Below are 21,865 nucleotides of genomic sequence, written 5' to 3' on the forward strand. Positions count from 1 at the left end.
TACATCTGACCCTTATTTACTGGGAGAAAGGATGGGCCAGGCTGATGATCCAGGTGAGCAGATGGTCTGGGATGCAAGGATGGCTAACCATACACAAATTGGTAAATATGATATACCACATTAACAGAGTGAAGGACAAAACCATATGAGCATCTCAATGCTGAAAAAGCATTTGATGGATTTATCTTTACATAATAAAAACTCTCAACAAATTAGGTAAAGAAGCAATGTACTATAACATAATAAAGGCCACATGTGACAAGCTCACAGATAACATCATACTTAGTGGAGAAAAGTTGAAAGCTTTCCTCTGAGATCAGGAATAAGACAAAGATATTCACTCTTGCACTTGTATTCAATATAGTACTTTAAGTTCTAGCCAGAGTGATTAGGCAAGAAAAAGAAAAATATCCAAATTAAAAAGGAAACGTTAAACTGTCTCTGTTTGCAGATGACACGATCTTACATACAGAAAATACTAAATATGCCACAACAAACTATTAGACTAATAATTCAGTAAGGTTTCAGGATATAGAATCAACACAGAAAAATCAATCACATTTCTGTATGCTAACAATGAACTACCTGAAAAAGTAATAAAGAATAACATCAATCATAAACAAAACAAAACATTAGGAATAAAATTAACCAAAGAGGTGAAAGATCTGTATGACAAAAAGTTTAAAAACCTGATGAAAGAAACTGAAGAGATCTCCAGGCATTTGGAGCACCCACTTACCTAGATGAGCAGCCTGAGCCACCCTACCCTTTCTGTGCAGAGATTGTGGTGCAGTGGGACCCTCTCTGCTCCACACATAGGTAGATCTCCAGGCATTCAAAGAACCTATTCACCAGCATTGGCAGCCTGAGTCACCCCACTCTTTCTTTGCAGAGATCTATGTGGTGGGCACCCTCTCAGCTTCACATTCAGGCAGGCAGAGCACCTACTTGCCATGATCAGCAGCCTGAGCTGCCCCATTCTTCCTGCACAGACATTGTGGTGAAGTGGGGCTGTCTCTGCTCTACACCCAGGCAGATTTCCAGGTATTCAGACCATCTGCTCACCTGGATCATCAGCCTGGCCCATCCTTTCTCCCAGTAAATAAAGGTCAGGTATCTATCTTAGCTGTGTTTGCCTCAGCTGACTTAGCTGTATGTGCCATCTATTGGCCTATAGGTTAGGCCCCATAGCCCAATATAAAACCTGCTGATATATGTGCATAGGCCTCAGAAGCAAAGTTAAAGGCCCCTACCCAACATTGTCTACAGTTATACTCCCAAGGGAGGAGGGGGAAAGAGAAAGGAGAAAACTCCAATGTTACATAAAAAGAAATAAAAAGGAAAAAGTCCTATCCACATTAAAATGACTACAAAAATTGGAAGCACTAATGTCCCAGATGAGAAGAAACAGGGCAAGAACTCAGGCACCACAAAAAATGCGAATGTAATAACACCACCAAAGGATCATATTAGCTGTCAAGCAATGGTTCCTAGCCAAAATGGAAACTCAGAAATGACTAATAAAGAGTTCAAAGTATGAATTGCAAGGAAGCTCAACAAGATTCAAAAGAAGGTTGAAAATAGACATAAACTTCTAAAGCAATCGGGGAAATGAAAGAAGAGATAAACACCTCCAAAAGAAATCGATGAGACCTTAAAGAATTGAAAGGCTCACTTAAGAAATTTCAAAATACAATTTAACAAATTATCAGTTGACTGAACCAAGCAGAAGAAAGAATTGCACAGCTTGAAAAATAATCTTTTAAACTAATCCAGTTAGATATACAGAGAAAATGATTTTCATAAATGAACAAAGTATTTGAGAAATTGAAGATTATGTAAAATAGCCAAACCTACAAGTTACTGGCATTCCTGAGAGAGAAAAAGTAAGCAACCCAAAAAATATATTTGAGGAAATAATTCAAAAAAATTTCCCTAACCTTTGTCCAGATACAATAAATCCAGAGAACACCTGTGAGATACTGCACAAAATGAACATAACCAAGGCATACAGTCATCAGAATGTCCAAGGTCAACACTAGAGAAAAAATCTTAAAGAGAGCTAGAGGAAAAGGTCAGATCATGTACAAAGAGAAACCCATCAAGCTAACAGTAGCCTTCTCAGCAGAAATATTACAAGCCAGAAGAAATTGGGGACCTATTTTCAGCATTCTTAAAGAAAAATTCAAACGAAGAATTTCTTATCACACCAAACTAAACTTTATACATGGAGATATAAAATCTTTTCCAACAGGCAAATGCTAAAGGAATTTGGTTACCACCAAACCAGATGACAAGAGATCCTTAAGGGGGCTCTACACATGGAAATGAAAGAAGAATACCTGCTACCACAAAAACACTATTAAGAACATAACCAGCAGTCCCTATAAAGCAACCACACAATATAAACTACAAAGAAACCAGCTAACAAATTCACAATATGATCAAAACCTCACATATCAATGTTAACCTTGAATGTAAACATCTAACCAAGTTGAATAAAAAAACAAGGTGCATTTGTCTGCTATCTTCAAGAGACCAATCTCAAAAGTAATGACACCCACATGCTCAAAGTAAAGGGTTGGAAAAGGATTGTGTAAATAAAAAACAAAAAAGAATAGGGGTCATTATTCTTATATGAGATATAACAAAGTTTAAACCAGCGAAAATAAAAAAGGACAAAGATAGGCATTACATAATTAAAAAGAAGATACATAGTTCAACAACATCTAACTATCTTAAGTATATAACATCCAACATTTGGACCACTCAGATTTATAAAACGAGTACTTTTACACCTACAAAAAGACTTAGCCGGTCACCTAATAAGAGTGGGGGACTTCAATACCCCACCAAGAGCATTAGACCATCAAGGCAGAAAATGAACAAAGAAATTCTGAACTTAGATTCCACACTTAACCAACTGGACCTAATAGACATCTATAGACTACTCCATCCACCAATTAGAGAATTGCATTATTCTCTTCTACACATGGAACATACTCCAAGATTGACCACATGCTAAGCCATAAAGCAAGTCTCCATAAATATAAAAAAATTGAAATTATGTCAACCATACTCTCAGACCACAACAGAATAAAAGGAGAAGTCGATATCAAGAAGATCTCTCAAAACCACAAATTATATGAAAATTAAACAATTCGGGCCAGTCATGGTGGCTCACATCTATAATCCTAGCACTTTGGAAGGCTAAGGCGAGTAGACTGCCTGAGCTTAATTTGAGACCAGACTGGGCAACATGGTGAAACCCCATCTCTACTAAAATACAAAATATTAGCTGAGTGTAGTGGCACATGTCTGTTGTCTCAGCTACTCAGGAGGCTGAGGCATGAGAATTGCTTGAACCTGGGAGACAGAAGTTGCAGTGAGCCAAGATTGTGTCACTGTACTCCAGCTTGGGATACAGTGAGACTGTTTCCTAAAAAACAAACAAAAACAAATAATTTGCTCCTAAATGACTTTTGGGTAAACAATGAAATTAAGGCAGAAATCAAAAAATTCCCTGAAATAAATGAAAAAAGAAACACAATGTACCAAAATCTTTAGAATGTAGCAAAAGCAATGTTAAGAGACAAGTTTATTGCACTAAAAAATCTCTCTCAAAAAGTTAGAGAGATCTCAAATTAATGCTCTAACATAATACTTAGAGGAAATGGGAAAATAAGAACTAATGCCAAAGCTAGGAGAAGAAAATAACTAAAATCAGAGAAGATATGAGTGGAATTAAGACTTAAAACTTAATGCAAAGAATCAACAAAACCAAAAGTTGATCCTTAGGAAGAATAAAATAAATAAATATTTTCTTTGTCATCTAGCTAGCTAGATGACAAAGAAAATAAAGACAAAAAATTCAAATGAGCACAATCAGAAATGACAAAGGTGATGATACAACAACCAACCCCACAGAAAAACAAAAAAGTCTCAGAGACTATTATAACACATCTATGCACACAAACTAGAAAATCTAGAGGAAATAGATAAATTCCTGGAAACACAAAACCTTCAAAGATTAAATTAGGAAGATGCTGAAACCTGAACATACAATATCAAGTTCCAAAACTGAATCAGTGATTAAAAAAACCACCAACCAAAAAAGGCTCTGGACCAGATGAATTCACAGCCAAATTCTACCAGATGTACAATTAAGAGCTGGTACCAATTCTACTGAAACAATTCCAAAAAAATGAGAGGAGGAACTCTTCCTAACACATTCACAAAGCCAGCACCACTCTGATATCAAAACCTGGCAACAACACAATGAAAAAGAAAACCATAGTCCAATATCCCTGATGAACATAGATGCAAAAATCCCTAACATAATAATAGCAAACCAAATCCAGCAGCACATCAAAAAGTTAATTCACCACAATCAAGTAGGATAGGATGCAAATCAATACATGTCATTTATCATACAAACAGAATGAAATACAAAGACCATATTATCATCTCAATAGACATGAAAAAAGCTTTTGATAAAATCCAACAACACTTCATGATGAAAACCCTCAACAAACTAAACATTGAAGGAACATACCTCAAAATAAGCCATCTGTGACAAATCCACAGCCAACACCATACTGAATGGGCAAAAGTTGAAACCATTCCTCTTGAGAACTGGAAAAAGACATGGATGCCCTCTCTCACCACTCCCATTCAACACAGTTCTCAAAGTCCTAGCCACAGGAATTAGGCAAGAGAAAGAAATAAAAGGCATCCAAATGGGAAAAGAAAAAGTTAAACTATCTCTCTTTGCTGATGAAATGATTCTATACCTATAAATGCCTAAAGACTGTCAAAAGGCTCCTGGAACTGCTAAATGACATCAGTAAAGTTTCAGGATACAAAATTAATCTACAAAATTCAGTAGCATTTCTACCTACCAATAACCTTTAACCTGAGTGTCAAATCAAGAATTTGGCCCTATTTATAACAGCTACACACTCATATAAAATACTGAAGAATTTTTTTTTTTTTGAGACAGAGTCTCATTCCGCTGCTCAGGCTGGAGTGCAGTGACATGATCTTGGCTCACTACAACCTCCACCTCCTGGGTTCAAGCAATTCTCCTGCCTCAGCCTTTCGAGTAGCTGCGACTATAGGGATATGCCACCACACCTGGCTAATTTCTATATTTTTAGTAGAGACGGGTTTTATCATGTTAGCCAGGCTGGTCTCAAACTCCTGACCTCAGGTTATCCATCCACCCTGGCCTCCCAAAGTGTTGGGATTACAGGTGTGATCCACTGTGCCTGGCCCCTAAGAATATTTCTAACCAAAGAGGTGTAAGATCTCTACAAGGAGAACTGCAAAACATTGATGAAAGAAATCATATATGACAAAAACAAATGGAAAAACATTCCATGCTAATGGACTGAAAGAATCAATATCGTTAAAATGACCATACTGCCCAAAACAATCTACCAATTCAATGCAATTGCTATCAAATGACCAATATAATTTTTCACAGAACTAGAAAATACTATTCTAAACTTCATATGGAACCAAAAAAGAACCTGAAATGCCAAAGCAATCCTAAGCAAAAAGAAATCCAGAGGTATCACATTACCTAACTTCAAACTATACTATAAGGCTACAGTAACCAAAACAGTATAGTACTCGTAGAAAAACAGTCACAGACCAATAGAACAGAATACAGATCTCAGAAATAAAACCATACATCTACAGCTGTCTGATCTTCAATAGTCAATAAAAATAAACAATGAGGAAAGGGCCCCCTATTCAATAAATGGTGCTGGGATAACTGGCTAGCCATAAGCAGAAGAACGAAACTGGACCCTACCTTTCACCATATGTAAAAATTAACTCAACATGTTTTAAAGATTGAAATGTAATACCTTAAACTACAAGAATCCTAGAAAAAATGTATAGGAAACTTTCTGAACATCAGCCATGGGAAATAATTTATGACTTAGTCCTCAAAAGCAACAGCAACAAAAACAAAAATCGTCAAGTTGGCCTTAATCAAACTAAAGAGCTTCTGCAGAGCAAACAACAACAACAAAAAAAAAAATAAAAAAAACAACAAAAAACTATGAATAAAGTTAACGGGCAACCTACAAAATGGGAGAAAATATGTACAAACTATGCATATGACAAAGGTCTAATATCCAGTATCTATAAGAAACTTAAACCAATGAGGGGAAAAAAGTGTGTAATGAACATGAAAAGACACCTCTGGAAAGAAGACATAACCAGTAGCCAACAAACATATGAAAAAATGCTATCACTTAATCAGAGAAAGGCAAATTAAAACCACAATAAAATATCATCTCACGCCAGTCAAAATAGCTATTATTAAAAAGTTAAGGCTGGGTGTGGTGGCTCACACCTGTAATCCCAGCACTTTGGGAGGCTGAGGTAAGCAGATCACCTGAGGTCAGAAGTTCGAGACCAGCCTGGCCAACATGGTAAAACCCTGTCTCTACCAAAAAGACAAAATTAGCCAGGTGTGGTGACATGCACCTGTAATCTCAGCTACTCGGGAGGCTGAGGCAGGAGAATTGCTTGAACCCAGGAGGTGGAGGTTGCAGTGAGCCAAGATCATGTCACTGCACTCCAGCCTGAATAACAGAATGAGACTCTCTTAAAAAAGTCAAAACACAACAGATGTTAGTGAGGCCCAGAGAAAATGGAATGTTTATATATTGTTTCTGAGCTTTTGGAGCTTACATCTTAAGAGAGGGACCACGGAGATAGGTAGCAAATAATTATGTCTGGTGGCAATAAAGAACTGTAAAGAAAAAAAAATATGAAGATTGGGACTAACAAAAGGCTATTTAGATAATGTTGTTAGGGAAACTTGAATGTTAGATGATATTAGAGAAAAATTAAACATATAAACAGATGAAAAGTGATATTTAAAAATATCTTGCTAATTATGATGTTTGCACACCATCATTTGCTATTTTCTCAAGGCACTGTTAGGGTGAGGTTCATTTTTAAGAGCAGTATATAGGAATCTATATTTCAAATAGTATTCTTGTCTCAGGTCTGATTAGACTGTCATTGCTTCTACATTGAAGGTAATGTGAGTGATGAAATAACATGGCATTTCTTGGAGTAAATGGCATCAATTATGTCTTTTTCTTGTGGTTCATTTGATATTGGTATTATCCTTGATTTGGTTTTTATGGGAGAATCTTTTTCAAAGTTTTGTCCATGTTTTGAGGATTTAGTTGAAACCTGATAATGGAATCTATAAATCTACTGAATTGGACAAACATAAACAATAACATATTATTGAGGAAGGATGTTTGTCATTTCCTCTACCCTGTGTAATTCCTACTTTTTCAGTATTCCTTAATGTCTTATGATATGTAACTGACATTTGACCCAAGCATAGGTGACAATGCCAATTCATATATTAAATATCAGTAAAATTTATTTTTCTATTTTACTTAAAGTACATATAAATATCTAATATTTTCTTCCCATACCCCAAAATAGCATCTTCAAGATGGACCCTAGGATATTTTTTAAAACCTCACTGTTCTAATCTTTAGAAAAAAGAGTTTGGGAAAAGCTTAGATAAAAGCTGATAAACTCATGACATGGAACTCCTAAAAGAGAAGAGTTCTGATAAGTCTTGCTCTCTCACCCAGGTTGTAGTGCCATGGCATGATCTTGGCTCACTGAATCCTGCGCCTCCCAGGTTTAAGTGATTCTTGTGCCTCAGATTCCCAGGTAGCTGGGACTACAGGCATATGCCACCATGCCCAGCTAATTTTTGTATTTTTAGTAGAGATGGGGTTTCACCACATTGGCCTGGCTGGTCTTGAACTGGACTCAAGTGATTCACCCACCTCTGCCTCCCAAAGTGCTGGGATTACAAGCATGAGCCACCACACCCAGGAGATCAGTTCTTTAAAAGGTTACATTTACAATATACTAATAGGACAGTTCCTTTGATTAAACATACATTTACATCTGCATATTTTGCTCAGTGAAAAAGCATAAGAGAGACACCAAAACGTTAACTATGGTGATTTTAGCAGTGATGTTCCTTTTTGCTTCTTTATGTTTTCTAATTTTCTATAATAATTATGCATTATTTGCTTAATGAAGGTTTAAACAGTGTTAAACGAAGTACACATACAAAGTTGGAAGGTGATAAAACTAAAGAATAGAATAAATCTTTAAGAATAACAGGATAAATCCAGAAGTTTTTGTAAGCCAAGAAAAGCTTATAAAAAGTGTCAAAAACACTCAAAGTGATGTTCAAAGCTATATTCAAAGAATGCTGAGATCTATCCTTGCAATGGAAAGAAGCAGAGATAAGGTAAGAAACTAGAGAGCATCTAGTTGTGCATTCTGAGTTCATGTCTCTTTCTCCAGCTCATTTCACATTGCCTAAAGAAAGGAAAAGTTGTGAATAAACTAGAGAAAACATAAAAAACAATCTTCAGGACACATGAGATGAGCATGTGTCTTGATTTTCAAAAAAGAGAGAGAAGGCAAATTCCAGAAAATACATTCTCCGAGTTTCATTGTCCAGTAAAATTCAAGAAGGCTATCTAGCATGGCGATTCTCAACCCTACCAGGCTCAAGTCTTCTATATATAGTAAATATTTTACAATATTCCCTTTACTATTCAGAAATAAAATTCAAAGACAATGACCTCCTTTCCTACCTTAAAAATCAATATAATGCCCTTATTACTATATAAAAAGAGAAATTTATGTTTTAAAATAAGTTGGTAGGTCATGACCCTACCATAATATAATAATCAAGCTTGCCTCTATTTATAATTAATCAGTTGTAATTACATATTGACATTTTGAAATATGTCAAATAAAAACATGAGTACAAGTATATATACAATCATCATAGATTCAATAGCTACAAATACAGATGATACAGGTTGAGTATCCCTAATTCAAAAATCCAAAATGCTCCAAAATCTGAAACTTTTTGAGCACTGACATGATGGGCACAGGAAACGCTCATTAGAACATTTTGGATTTTAGATTAGGGATGCTCATCTGGTAAACATAATGCAAATATTCTAAAATCTGAAAAAATTAAAAAATCTAAATTTTGGTCCCAAGCTTTTTGGATACTCAACCTGTATAAATGATGACCAAATACTATAAGCAGAGTTGCTGATGTAAGTTTTTGCAATGAGGAACAACTTTTAGCAAACTTCCGAACAGAAGAAAGTACACTCTTTCCTCTACTTCCTTATATGGTAGCTGCGTTACTGTAATCACTGTAAACTAAAATCATGCCCCAGACAGTGTGTGTTTACAAGTAAATCAGAGTTAAGTTCTTTCTAGGCTTAGAGAATCATAAACAGGTTTTACTGCTACACAAATGTCCAAGCGGAAATCTAAAAGTCATTTAGGTTGCAGGGTAACTCTTCATTGTGTATGACTGGCCTGGGTATAGCAGCAGGACATTTAACATCCCTGGCCCTTGCCTTTCATTTCATTGTAATATAGGTTTACACCCCTCTATCTTTGTGCTGAATAAAAAAATTGCCCCACAAGTTTCCAAAATTGCCTCTAGATGGCAATAGTATCCTTGTTGTGAATTACTGATCTCAGCATAGGATACACCATGGTACCTTCATAAAGCTTTAGATGTAATACAGTGTATCTTAAAGTTCTACTTATGATCCTCTCATCTTACAAGGTAAAGAAAGAAGGGACCAGGATACATTTGAGAATGTCGTAAACTTACAAGAGCCATATTAAATGTTTAGGTTTAAATATTGTGAAAAAATTTAAAATATAAAATAAATCAGCACTAGTCAGCCCAATCTGACCATACTACTTCATTTCACCTGACAAAATATTTAAAGCAAAAAGCTAATAATAGAGAGGCTCCTACTTCTCTTCAGAAGTCTTAGAATATAAGCAAAGAAGAGACCGGTTCCTTACTTTTCCTAAAAAAAATTCTTGGGAAAAATGAGAAGCTTCTTTTGATTAAATGAATGAGGAGAGAGGCGAACTATGAAATATCTGAGCTTAGCTCCCAGACGGGTATTCTAAACACAGTTTATATGATGCATTAAGTTTCCACCCCTGACCCCATATACTCCACACCATAGGTCTGAAAGAGTTGTAACCACATTCCTAGCATTCCTAGGGATAAGGTACAGTAGTTTTTAAATGAGATAGTATCTGGCCCTAGAATAGGATTAAAAGAAAGGTCTGCACTTCATTTCTTGTTGAGAATACACAATAAACAGGCATATTTCTTTTTTTAAAGATCATACGGATTTTTCTATTGACTCCAACTATATGGGTGGATTATATAAAATATTTGATTAACTTATTCCTTTAGCTAACTTGGGAGCCATTTTGCAGCAATGGTTCACAAAGCACTTTGGTTATTTATACCTTTAAATCATGCCAATATTAACAAAAAAATCCATAATGAACAAAAACAAAATTTTAAATAAGGACAGCACTTGATGCAAAAAGAAAAACTGGTAATACTGATTCCATCTTTAAACTTGTATATATTGTGTTCGTTACGAATTTTTTGCATGACTTGATCTTTTAAAAGGTTACATTAAAATAGTTTAAAGATTTTTGTTTTTGTTTTTAGGAGTGGAGGTTTAATAGGCAAAGAGAAACGAGAACAGTTCTCTAGTGAAAGAGAGGGGCTTCGGAAGGGGAAAGACCCTAAAGTCATTTTTTTTTTTTTTTTGAGACGGGAGTCCCACTCCTTCACCCAGGCTGGAGTGTGGTGGCACAATCTGGGCTCCCTGAACCCTCACATCAGAGTCCCCCAAGTAGCTGGTGCTACAGGCATGGGCCACCATGCCCCTCTAATTCTTGTATATTTAGTAGAGACAGGGTTTCACCATGCTACCCAGGCTGGTCTGGAACTCCTGAGCTCAAGTGTTCTGCCTGCCTCGTCCTCCCAAAATGCTGGGATTACAGGCGTGTGCCACTGCGCCTGGCCTTAAAATACTTTTTATCATGATGACTTAGGGTTTTTTTCTTTTCTTTTCTTTTCCCCTGCTCCCTTGATTTTGGGCAGAGCTAAGTGCCTCCTTGGTCTTCAGTAGTTCCTCAAGAATAAGCAGAACCTCTTTTCACTAATAGGTTTCAGAGTACTGGAAGCCCCAGTGGTCCCATATTTGTACTTCTCTTAGACGTAGTATTTCAACAAATATACATATATTTTTTGAAGCAAGGTCTTGCTCTGTCGCCCATGCTGGAGCATAGTGGCGTGATTATACCAACAAATATTTAAGTAACTTACAGCACTAGTTACAGCAGAGTGCTTAATGGCCATCTCCCTCAATCCTGGGAGGTCAACCACTTTCCTTCTGCATCTGGCACAGGTGCAGCAAGGTGTAAATCGCGCTGCAGCAGATTTAGAGAAAGAGAAGGCGGTGGTCTCCTCTGTACCAGGCCTTGGTCAGGACTAAGAAGGCCCTGGGAAAGTAGAGCCTGTTAGGTAGGTTCAGAAACTAAATTCTGGAAGCATGAAAAGCGAACTCATTACCGACGGCCGTCGCTGTGGTTGTGGCACCCACGATCACCCCCCTCCCAGCCACCCCTTTTCTCTGGGAAGCTGATGGCGGCGTCGGGAGAGGCAGGCGTGGTGGCCTGCCTTTGCTCACCCTGCTCGCGAGGAATCCGCACCAGGCAGTCCACCATGCCTTTGTACCGCGCCTCCGGGCTGATCTGCTTCGACGAGGCCTGCACCTGCAGCAGCAGCTTCACCCGCTCGATGGGCGCCACTGCTGTCTTGGACACAGCTGCCGCGACTCCGCCGGCCAGAAGGTCCTTCCCGAAGGACGAGGCATCGAACAGCTGCTTTTCTGCCTTCCTCTTCGCAGGCTCACGCGGCATGGTGGAGAAGGATATAAAAGCCGACAGCAGTGGCTAAAATCGAGTGCGGGAGCGACGAGGAAGGGAAGCTGAAAACCTCTGAAGCGTCGTCCTGGCGGGAAAGCGGCTCTGGGGACGCTGGAAGAGCGGCGCGCCGGCGTGCGGGGCGGAGAAAAGCTGCGCAGGCGCTCCAACGGCCTTCTGCCACCTGGCGCCTGACACGTGGCTCCCGGACGCGCGGTGCGCCTGCGCACGTCAGCTTTCTGATGAGGGAGGGTTCCGGAGGCGGCGAGCACTGAGCAGGACAGACGAGGGGAGGGACCCGGGAGAGCCAGTTCTGGATGAAGAAATTCAGCGGCTGAGACTAGGCCAGAGCAGTAAACCAGCAGTGTGAGATTAACAGACTGTAATTTTAGTTCCCAGTGTTACCCCTTTCACTTTCTTAATCACTTTAATTCGTTATGTTCTCTGACCAGAGATGGTTCCTTTGACCTTTCTTGGCATCTTAAAAGATAGTCTTACCTGTAGTGTGATTCAAGTGATGTTCCCCTTATATTTCTCCCTATACGCCTGTTAATGCTTCAGATTCCCTTGGGAATTGCTTTAATCCGTTCCTTAAGCAGGGATCCTTTGTCTAGTCACTTTCTGTGTCGTTTTGCTGATTGTGCCCCCATAGCATAATACAACATGTTCCTTTTTCATCTTGTATTTAAATTGATAATAGCCAGAGCAGTGGTTCTCAATCCAGACTGCACATTCAAAGGGATGGTGGTGTTTTGTTTTGTTTTTAAAATTGATGCTCGACATTAGGCCCTATTAAATCAGAACCTCTGGAAGTGACGCCTGGCATCAGTATTTAAATTCTCCAGGTGATTCTAATGTTTGAAGTAATTCTAATTCTAGGGTTGAGGGCCAATGACCTATCTAGAAGAGTAGTCCACAAACTTTTTGATTGCAGGACCCCTTTTTTTCACTTTGAAAAATTGTTGAAGGCCAGGTACCAATGGCTCATGCCTGTAATCCCATCACTTTGGGCCAAGTTCGGCCTGGGCAACATAACGAGGCCCCTTCTTTACAAAAAAAAAAAAAAAAAAATGAAAAGAAAGAAAGAGAGGAAGAGAAAGAAAGAAAGAAAAAGAAAGATAGCTGAGCATGGTTGCACGAACCTACAGTCCTGAGTATAGCTACTCAGGAGGCTGAGACAGGAGGATTTCTTGAGCCCAGGAGTTGAAGGCTGCAGTGAGCTATGATCTCACCACTGCACTCCCACCTGGGTAACAGAGCCTGTCTCTTAAAAAAAATTATTGACGATACAGTGAAGCTTCTGTTTTTGTTATGTACTCAGAAATTAAAATACAATTTAAGAACAATTCATTTAAAATAAAAATAATCCATTATGGGATAGCAGAAGTAACACTTTTAAATAAAAAAATGTAGTAGAAAAATGGTATTGTTTTTTATTGTCAAATCTCTAATGTCTGGCTGAATAAAAAACAACCAGATTCACATTATTGCTTTTGCATTCTAGTCTGCTGTGAAATCACAGATGTAGCCACTGGAAAACCCCACTGTTTATTCAGGACAGAATGAAAGTGAAAAAGGCAAATAATAGTATCATTAAGAAAATACTTTTGACCTCGTGATGTTCCTGCCTCCATGACACAGAGGGGTCTTCCAAATTACACTTCGAGAACTCATTTAGAGGAGGTTGGCAGATTCAGGTTTGACTTCTTTTGGCAGAAACACTCAGTAGAGTTACATCTAGGCTGTACATGTTTGTCTTTATTTTCTTCCATCTCACTTTTTTCACTTAATATATCATGGAGATCCTTCCACAGCAGCATTTTATATATCCCTTTTTACAGCTTGTTTGGTGGTTTTAAATAAATGGAGATCCCATCTTCTCAACTCTTACTCTGTAGGACCTGCAGATTCTTCCAACACATCTATAAAATGTGAGATGAGTTTTTAGCTTTTTTTGAATGTTAGGTTCTAATTTTTCCTTTGTCTTCAAGTGTGTTGTAACCCTTCTACTATTACTTGTCACTAGTAAAAAACCAATTAGGCCGTAAGGATTCCAGACCAAAAATGTTGTCAGTATTTTGATTATCTCACATAAAATTAGTTGGCAAGTCCTACTGATGTCTTATGTTTGGTGGTACTTCCTTTCTATGATGGCGTATTCAACTTTCTTTTTTTCTTTTTTTTTTTTTTTTTGAGATGGAGTCTCATTCTGTTGCCCAGGCTGGAATGCAGTGGCACAATATTAGCTCACTGAAACCTGGGTTTCAAGCAATTCTCCAGCTTCAGCCTCCCAAGTAGCTGGGATTACAGGTGCCCATCACAACAACCAGATAATTTTTGTATTTTTGGTGGAGACAGAGTTTCACCATCTTGGCCAAGCTGGTCTTGAACTCCTGACCTCAAGTGATCCGCCCGCCTCAGCCTCCCAAAGTGCTGGGATTACAGGCATGAGCCACCGTGCCTGGCCAGCTTAGTCAACTCTTAGCTGGGTTTTCCAACTTGAATCTCTGTTTCTCTTTCACATGCAGCAGCCGGATTAATGTGTCTAAAGCATTAATTAATTAATTCCTAGGCTTAAACAAAATTGATAGTCTTTCCATTGCATTGACTTCAAAATCCTTTGTGAAATTCATTGTAAATTCAATAAATAATTGGCTTTATTAGCAAACATCTGAAAAATGAAAGGTTTCATTCTCCTTCAAGGGAATTTGAAGCATTAGCAGACCCACAGGGATAAATTTAAGGGGGAAATTACTTGAATCACACTACAGGTAAAAGTGTCTTTTTAAGGTGCCAAGAAAGGTTAAAGAACCCATCTCTGGTCAACGAGAACGTAAGCATTTCTGAGGACAGAAAGGAAGTGTTCTGCTCCCCAGGGCAATTTTCTCTTTCTACCCTTCTCTAACATTTGATTTGATAGTTGACAATGTTTATATATATTCCTTTATGATATCAAGCTTATTTCTGACATGTATTCATTGATAGTAGACAGACAAAAGTGAAAGCATCAACTTAAAAATGTAGCTTTGTAAACTTTTGAAAAACTTTTTGTTGAGACATGGTCTCACTCTGCACCCAGACTGGAGTGCAATGGCAAGATCATGGCACATTCCAGCCTTGAACTCCTGGGTTCATGTGATTCTTCCACCTCAGCCTCCCAAGTAGCTAGGGCTCCAGGCAAAGACCACTATGCCCAGCTAATTTTTCTTTTCTTTCTTCTTTTTTTTTTTTTTTGTGGAGATGGGGGTCTCCCTAGCAAGACAAACCCAGGCTTGTCTTGAACTCATGGACTCAAGCAGTTCTCCCACCTTGGCCTTTCAAAATGCTGGTATTACAGTAGTGAGCCACCACATCCAATAACTTTTTAATCTTATTAAGAGGACTAAATCAACTCTTCAATAGGTTGGAGCTGAAAATGAGTAATTTGCTGCATTGATTTTACTTACTAATTAGGAAAGGAAAAAAGTTCGAGTAATTTATGTTAATATTAAAATTGTAGAGTCTCTGGACCTTTGTTCTGTTCATCCTGCTCTTCGGAGAAATCAGCATTAGTTTCCTCACTTCAGGTCTGCAGTCACCTCAGCAACCCTTTCCTTCATCACCCTGTCTGCTGTATCTTATATCCCTTTCTCTTGCTTCATGATTTTTTCTGTCAGCATTTATATATTTTACTTATTTATCTTGTCTGAGGTATACCTCTCCCAATGGAACATAAACTCCACGAGGGCAGGAATTTTTAGTTGTTTTATTCATTGCTGTAGCCTCCGAATCCCCATCAGTGTTTGGCACACGGTAGAAACGCAATAAATGCATGTTGGATGAATACATGGAAAGGCAATATGACCGCAAACAAACCTCCAAACCTTTTTATTTAAAACTATCAAAATAATATAAAAATAGCTTTAATTACATAGAATATAGACATAGAACTCTGCAAAATTAAGTTATTTCATACAGTTTTGGTGCATAGCTTCAATAACATTTAATAGTTTAAAAATATCCAAGGAATAAATTCTTATTCTCAAAACTATTTACTTAATGATTTTTCTCAGCTTTTCCCCAACATTTCGTACAATAGCAGGTATGATTTAGCTAACTCCTTGATTTTCAACCAATGGATATTTAATAATGATAATAATAAATGGTAGCAGTAGTAGCCTACACTTTTTTTTTTTTTTTGAGACGGAGTTTCGCTCTTGTTACCCAGGCTGGAGTGCTATGGCATGATCCCAGCTCACCGCAACCACTGCCTCCTGGGTTCAAGCAATTCTCCTGCCTCAGCCTCCAGCGTAGCTGGTACTACAGGTGTGCGCCACCATGCCCAGCTAATTTTTTTGTATTTTTAGTAGAGACAGGGTTTCACCGTGTTGACCAGGATGGTCTCGATCTCTTGACCTCGTGATCCACCCGCCTTGGCCTCCCAAAGTGCTGGGATTATAGGCGTGAGCCACTGCACCCGGCTGTAGCCTACACTTTTATAGCATGTATTATGTGCCAGACACCGTTTAGAGGGAATTTGACACGTACAATAATGTTCGAAGCAGATAAACCTAGTGAATTGGTTTCACAGCTTTGCCCATTTGTATTAGAAATATAAAAAAGCAGGCATTACAAAATACTATCTTGCTATTATACAGCATCATCAATAGTCCCTTGGCACAAATAAGAAACATTCCCTTACTAGGTACACTTCTCTGGCAAGACAAAAACAAACAAGAGCTAAAGAAAGGGAAGAGGAAGAGAAAGTAAGAGAGTCTAAAATGTAATTTTGGGGGGCTAAAACATATGATAATGAGACAGTATTTGATATTTTTTAAAATGCTAGTTATACATAGTTTTTCACATTAACAGTAATTGGTGGAAGGGAACATTTGCATGATACTAATAAAATCCAACTTAACAATGTTTCTATGTCTTATAAAGCATAATTCTGGGATATCTGCATTCTCATCTTCTCCCCCTTTATTTAATAAAGTAATAGGCACTTTATTATCTCTTATTCAGATTGATCTTTCAGATGTGAATCTGAACATATTTGGAAAAATCGGCAGCTAAGTTTACTTACAGTACTTCTGTATCCATTTAGAGATGAAAAAATAATGTATGATTTTATTTCTTAAAAATGCAGTGCCTCTTTAACACGGAAATTACAGTGCACATCTATGATATAGCAAATAATTTTCCTTTTATTGAGATCAGGAGTCTGCTCTGCCTTTTTATTTCCATTCTTGAGCAATGTTCTCATGTTTCTCTGACACTGGGAAAGCAGTTCAACACATCAAAATTTAATTAAATGAAATAAAAAAGTCCCCTATGATAAAGTGCTATCTTAGTTTAGTCTGTATAAAAACCTGAGGTGATCAATAGCTACATTTATTAATAACTGTCAGTATTAGAAATAGCTCATGGTATTTTCAGGGATATATTCAGAAATTGAAGACATTTAATAAATTGTTTTAGCTAATGTGCCTTATTACATATATAATACATACATATGTGTCTGTGTGTGTTTGTGTGTGTGTGTGTGTGTGTGTGTGTGTGTGTGTGTAAAAGCAGTCCTAAGAGAGCAGTTGAGAGTCAAATGATAGCATATGACAATATTGTGACCTTAAGGGGAGGATATTTCAGACTATTTTTTTTAAATAGAAGAAAGGGGAGAGAGAGACATTCAAAAGACACCTCTTTTTTTTTGAGACAGAGCCTCACTCTGTTGCCCAGGCTGGAGTGGCAGTGGCACAAGCTCAGCTCACTGCAACTTCTGCCTCCCAGGTTCAAGTGATTCTCCCGCCTCAGACTCCCAGGTAATGGGGACTTTAGGCGCCCGCCACCAGGTCCAGCTGATTTTTTTTTGTTGTTGTTGTATTTTTAGTAGAGATGGGATTTTACCGTGTTGACCAGGCCTGTCTCAAACTCCTGACCTCAAGCGATCCACCTGCTTCAGACTCCCAAAGTGCTGGGATTACAGGTGTGAGCCACTGTGCCTGGCCTCAAGCTACTTTCTATAGCATTTCAAGAACCAAGGTTTTTTACCCTAATTTGAATGCCAGAATTAAGGCCCACTAGTCATTAATGGGACAAATTGCAGTGGTTTGCATCTTAAATGCTTAGGTGAAAATCTCTGAAACTATGACAGAGTGATAACAGTGTTTCTTTTAAGACCAAATGACTCAAATGGTACCCACTGTTTTGCAGTTAGTTTTCACTAAGCTGGACAGCCCACATTTAAGGTAGAAAAATGGAGGGACCAATTTTAGATGTGCTGGTATAGCTTGTCTTCAGAGCTTAAGACCTGAAGAAGAAACAGCTCAGTGTTGTAGTGTCTTGGGGCATCGAACCTCTAGGATGATCTACAGGGTAAATGTCAAGTAAAAATGTAGTATTTATGTTCTTCCTTTCTTTCAATCTAACAAATTCTCACAGCCAAAGAAAAATCTCCACCATTAGTTTTTTTTTCCCTACTAAAGGTCAAGTAAACTACTGCTTATTAAAGTGTTCCCCCTTTGAGAAAACCCAATGCATAATGATCTATAGTTCTAAGATAAAAATTAGTACTTTATACAAGAAGTCACCATAGAATTTTAGTTAACTTTTTCAGTGTCTTTAACTTGATTTAGCTTTAAAAAAAAGATTTACATGAAGCTTTCCTGAAATTCATGAAGTATATAAAATGCATGTGTAATATATTTGAATGTGGTTTTTGTTTGTTTGTTTGTATTTTATTTTTCTGAGAGAGGGTCTCACTCTGTTGCCTAGGCTGGAGTACAGTGGCATGATCATAGCTCACTGTAGCCTCAACCTACTGGGCTCAGGTGGTCCTCCCACCTCAGCCTCCCAAGTAGCTGGGACTGTTACAAGAGAGTGCTACCACATCTGGTTAATTTTTTGTAGAGACGGAGTTTTATATTGCTCAGGCTGGTCTCAAACTCCTGGGCTCAAGCGATCCACCTGCCTCAGCCTTCCAAAGTGTTGAGATTAGGCATGAGCAACCAAGCCCAGCTTCTGAATGTATTTTAAGAAAAACAATGAAAGTTGCCAAATAGTTAAAAAATACTTATACACACACACACACACACACACACACACACATATATATATATCCTAGTCAAAACTGAGCTTACCTGAAACTTAAAGAGAATCAAATAAATAAAAAATAATTTTCATCTTTCCCCACAGTGAGGCAGGTACTAAGATAGTTAAACTAATGAAATGTATTTGATAAGGAATCAGTACTTGGACATTACTAATTTAGGTAGTGACCAATATGCAAGAGGCAAAACAAACAAACAAACAAAAAAAACTCACAAAAAGTAAGAGGGAGCCAAGATGGTCAAATAGAGGCAGCTCCACTCTGCAGCTCCCACTGAAAAGGATGAAAACTGCGAGTGAACTTTGCTTCTTCAATTGAGGTACCAAAATTCTCATATTGGGACTGATTAGGTGGCTGGCATGACCCACGGAGAGTGAGGAAAAACAGGGTGGAGGAAGACCCAACCTGGGAGCTGCACACGGCAAAGGGAACTCCCTCCCTCAGCCAAGGGAGACAGTGAAGGATTTTGCTTCCCCTCCCTGAAAACCAGGCTTTTCCCATAGATCATTGCAACCTGTAGATCAGGAGGTCCCCTCCTGAGACCATGCTACCAGAGCTTTGGGTCCCAAGCACAAAGCTGTGGAGAATCACAGCGGCTACTCAGGTTCACAGCCACTTCCAGCAGGCACTGAGATGCAGGAGTATTTGCATACTCCGCTCTGGGAACTCTGGTGAGGCAGAAGATCTTGTCCACTCTCATGGGGAGGAGGCTGAAGCCAGGGAGTCAAGCAGCCTTGCTCTCGCAGAACTCACAAGCTAAAACCCACTGGCCTGGAATCAGCCCCTTCCCCAGCCCCCAGCCAGCTAGAAACTGCCTAAGAATACTGAGTTCTGGAAGTGGGAGAGTGGGGAGGGAAGGCTGCCATCACTGTGGCTCTGATTGGCCACTTTCCCTTGTTGCTGGCACCAGAGAGATGGGGCCAGACCAGGATCCACTCCTCCCCACTGGACAGGGCCTCCCTGTGGGAATCTCAGCATCACCAGCCAGGGGTTTATGGACAGAACACTGATAACCCTGATAAGAGCCCCTAAGAGGAGGGATGGCTGTAGTGCCTGGATTAATGATCTTAGTCTTTTCTGCCTGCTGGCTCTGGAGAATCAGGGCAGCCCAGATGAGGGGGATTTCCCCCAGTGGAGCACACCCACCCTGTCAAGGGACAGACAGGCTGCTTATTTAAGTGGGTCTCTGATCCCACTCCTCCTGACTGAGACTTCCCAACAGTAGTCTACAGACACTTCATACAAGAGTGTGCCAGCTGGCATCAGGCCAGTGCCCCTCTGGGACAGAGCTCCCAGAGGAAGGACAGGCTGCCATCTTTGCTGGTCTATAGCCTCCACTGGTGATATCTCCAGGGACAGGAGAGACCCAAGTGAACAGGGGCTGCAGTGGACCCTAGGCAAACTGCAGCAGTTCTACAGAAGAGGGGCCTGACTGCTAGAAGAAAAACAGAACACAACATCATCAACAAAAAAGACATCACAAAAACCCCATCCAAAAGTCAGCAGCTTCAAAGATCAAAGGTAGATTAACCCACGAAGAAAAAAAAGAATGCAAAGATACTGAAAACTCAGAAAACCAGAGTGCCTCTTCTTCTCCAAAAGATTGCAGCACGTCTCCAGCAGGGCATAGAACTGGGCTGAGGCTGAGATGGATGAATGTCAATCGCCCATCCAAGATGGGAAATAAACTTTGTCAAGCTAAGGGATTATGTTCTAACTCACTGCAAAAAAAGCTAAGAACCATGATAAAACCTTATAGGAGCTGTTAACCAAATACCCAGTTTACAGAGGAACATAAATGATCTGATGATGGAGCTGAAAAACAGGAGAACTTTATAATGCAAACACAAGTATCAACAGCCGAATAGACTAAGTGGAAGAAAGGATATCAGAGCTTGGAGACTATTTTGCTGAAATAGGGCAAGCAGACAAGATTAGAGAAAAAAGAATGAAAAGGAACAAACAAAACCTCAGAGAACTATGGGATTATGTTAGAAGACCAAACCTATGACTGATAGGTATACCTGAAAGAGACAGGAAGAACAGAACCAAGTTGGAAAACACACTTCAGGATATCATCCAGGAAAACCTCCCCAAACTAGCAAGCCAGGCCAACATTAAAATTCAGGAAATCCAGAGAACCCCAATAAAATACTCCATGAGATCAACCCTAAGACACAAAATGATCAGATTTTCCAAGGCTGAAATGAAGGGAAAAATGTTAAGGGCAGTCAGAGCGAAGGGCCAGGTCACCTATAAAGGGAAGCCCATCAGACTAGCAGCAGACCTCTCAGAAGAAACCTTATAAGCTGGAAGAGACTGGGAGCCAATTTTCAACATTCTTAAAGAAAAGAATGTCCAACTTAGAATTTCATATCTGGCTGAACTAAGCTTCATAAGTGAAGGAGAAATAAAATCTTTTTCAGACAAGCAAATGCTGAGGGAATTCATCACTACTAGGCCTGCCTTACAAGTGCTCCTGAAGGAAGTACTAAATATGGAAAGGAAAAACCGTTACCAGCCACTACAAAAACCACTGAAATATGCAGATCAGTGACACTAGGAAGCAAATACATAAACAAGTCTGCAAAACAACCAACTAGCATCACGATGTCAGGATAATATTCACACATAACAATATTAACTTCAAAAATATAAGCACACTACATGCCCCAGATGGCAAGCTGGATAAAGAGTTAAAATCCATTGGTGTGCTGTATTCAAGAGACCCATCTCACATGCAAGGATACATATAGACTCAAAATAAAAGGACGGAGGAAAATCTACCAAGAAAAGGAAAACAAAAAAGGTTTCTCACAGAGACTTTAAATCAAGAAAGAAAACGAAGGGCATTACATATTAGCAAAGGGGTCAATTCAACAAGAGCTAATTGTCCTAAATATATATGCACCTAATACA

The 21,865-nt window shown here is 38.9% G+C and overlaps 1 protein-coding gene across 1 annotated transcript in view; it reads right to left on the minus strand.

Annotated features, from left to right (window-relative positions):
* SLC25A31 (solute carrier family 25 member 31) overlaps window positions 1-12,014 on the minus strand; it is a 43,537-nt gene extending 31,523 nt beyond the window's left edge. The window contains exon 1 of the mRNA XM_003927718.3: window positions 11,625-12,014. Coding sequence (XP_003927767.1) covers window positions 11,625-11,856 — 232 coding nt within the window. The 5' untranslated portion in view covers window positions 11,857-12,014. The remainder of the gene's footprint in view (window positions 1-11,624) is intronic.
* Window positions 12,015-21,865: the final 9,851 nt, after the last annotated feature.

This window comes from Saimiri boliviensis, chromosome 3, assembly GCF_048565385.1.
Source record: "Saimiri boliviensis isolate mSaiBol1 chromosome 3, mSaiBol1.pri, whole genome shotgun sequence".
Taxonomy (NCBI): domain Eukaryota; kingdom Metazoa; phylum Chordata; class Mammalia; order Primates; family Cebidae; genus Saimiri; species Saimiri boliviensis.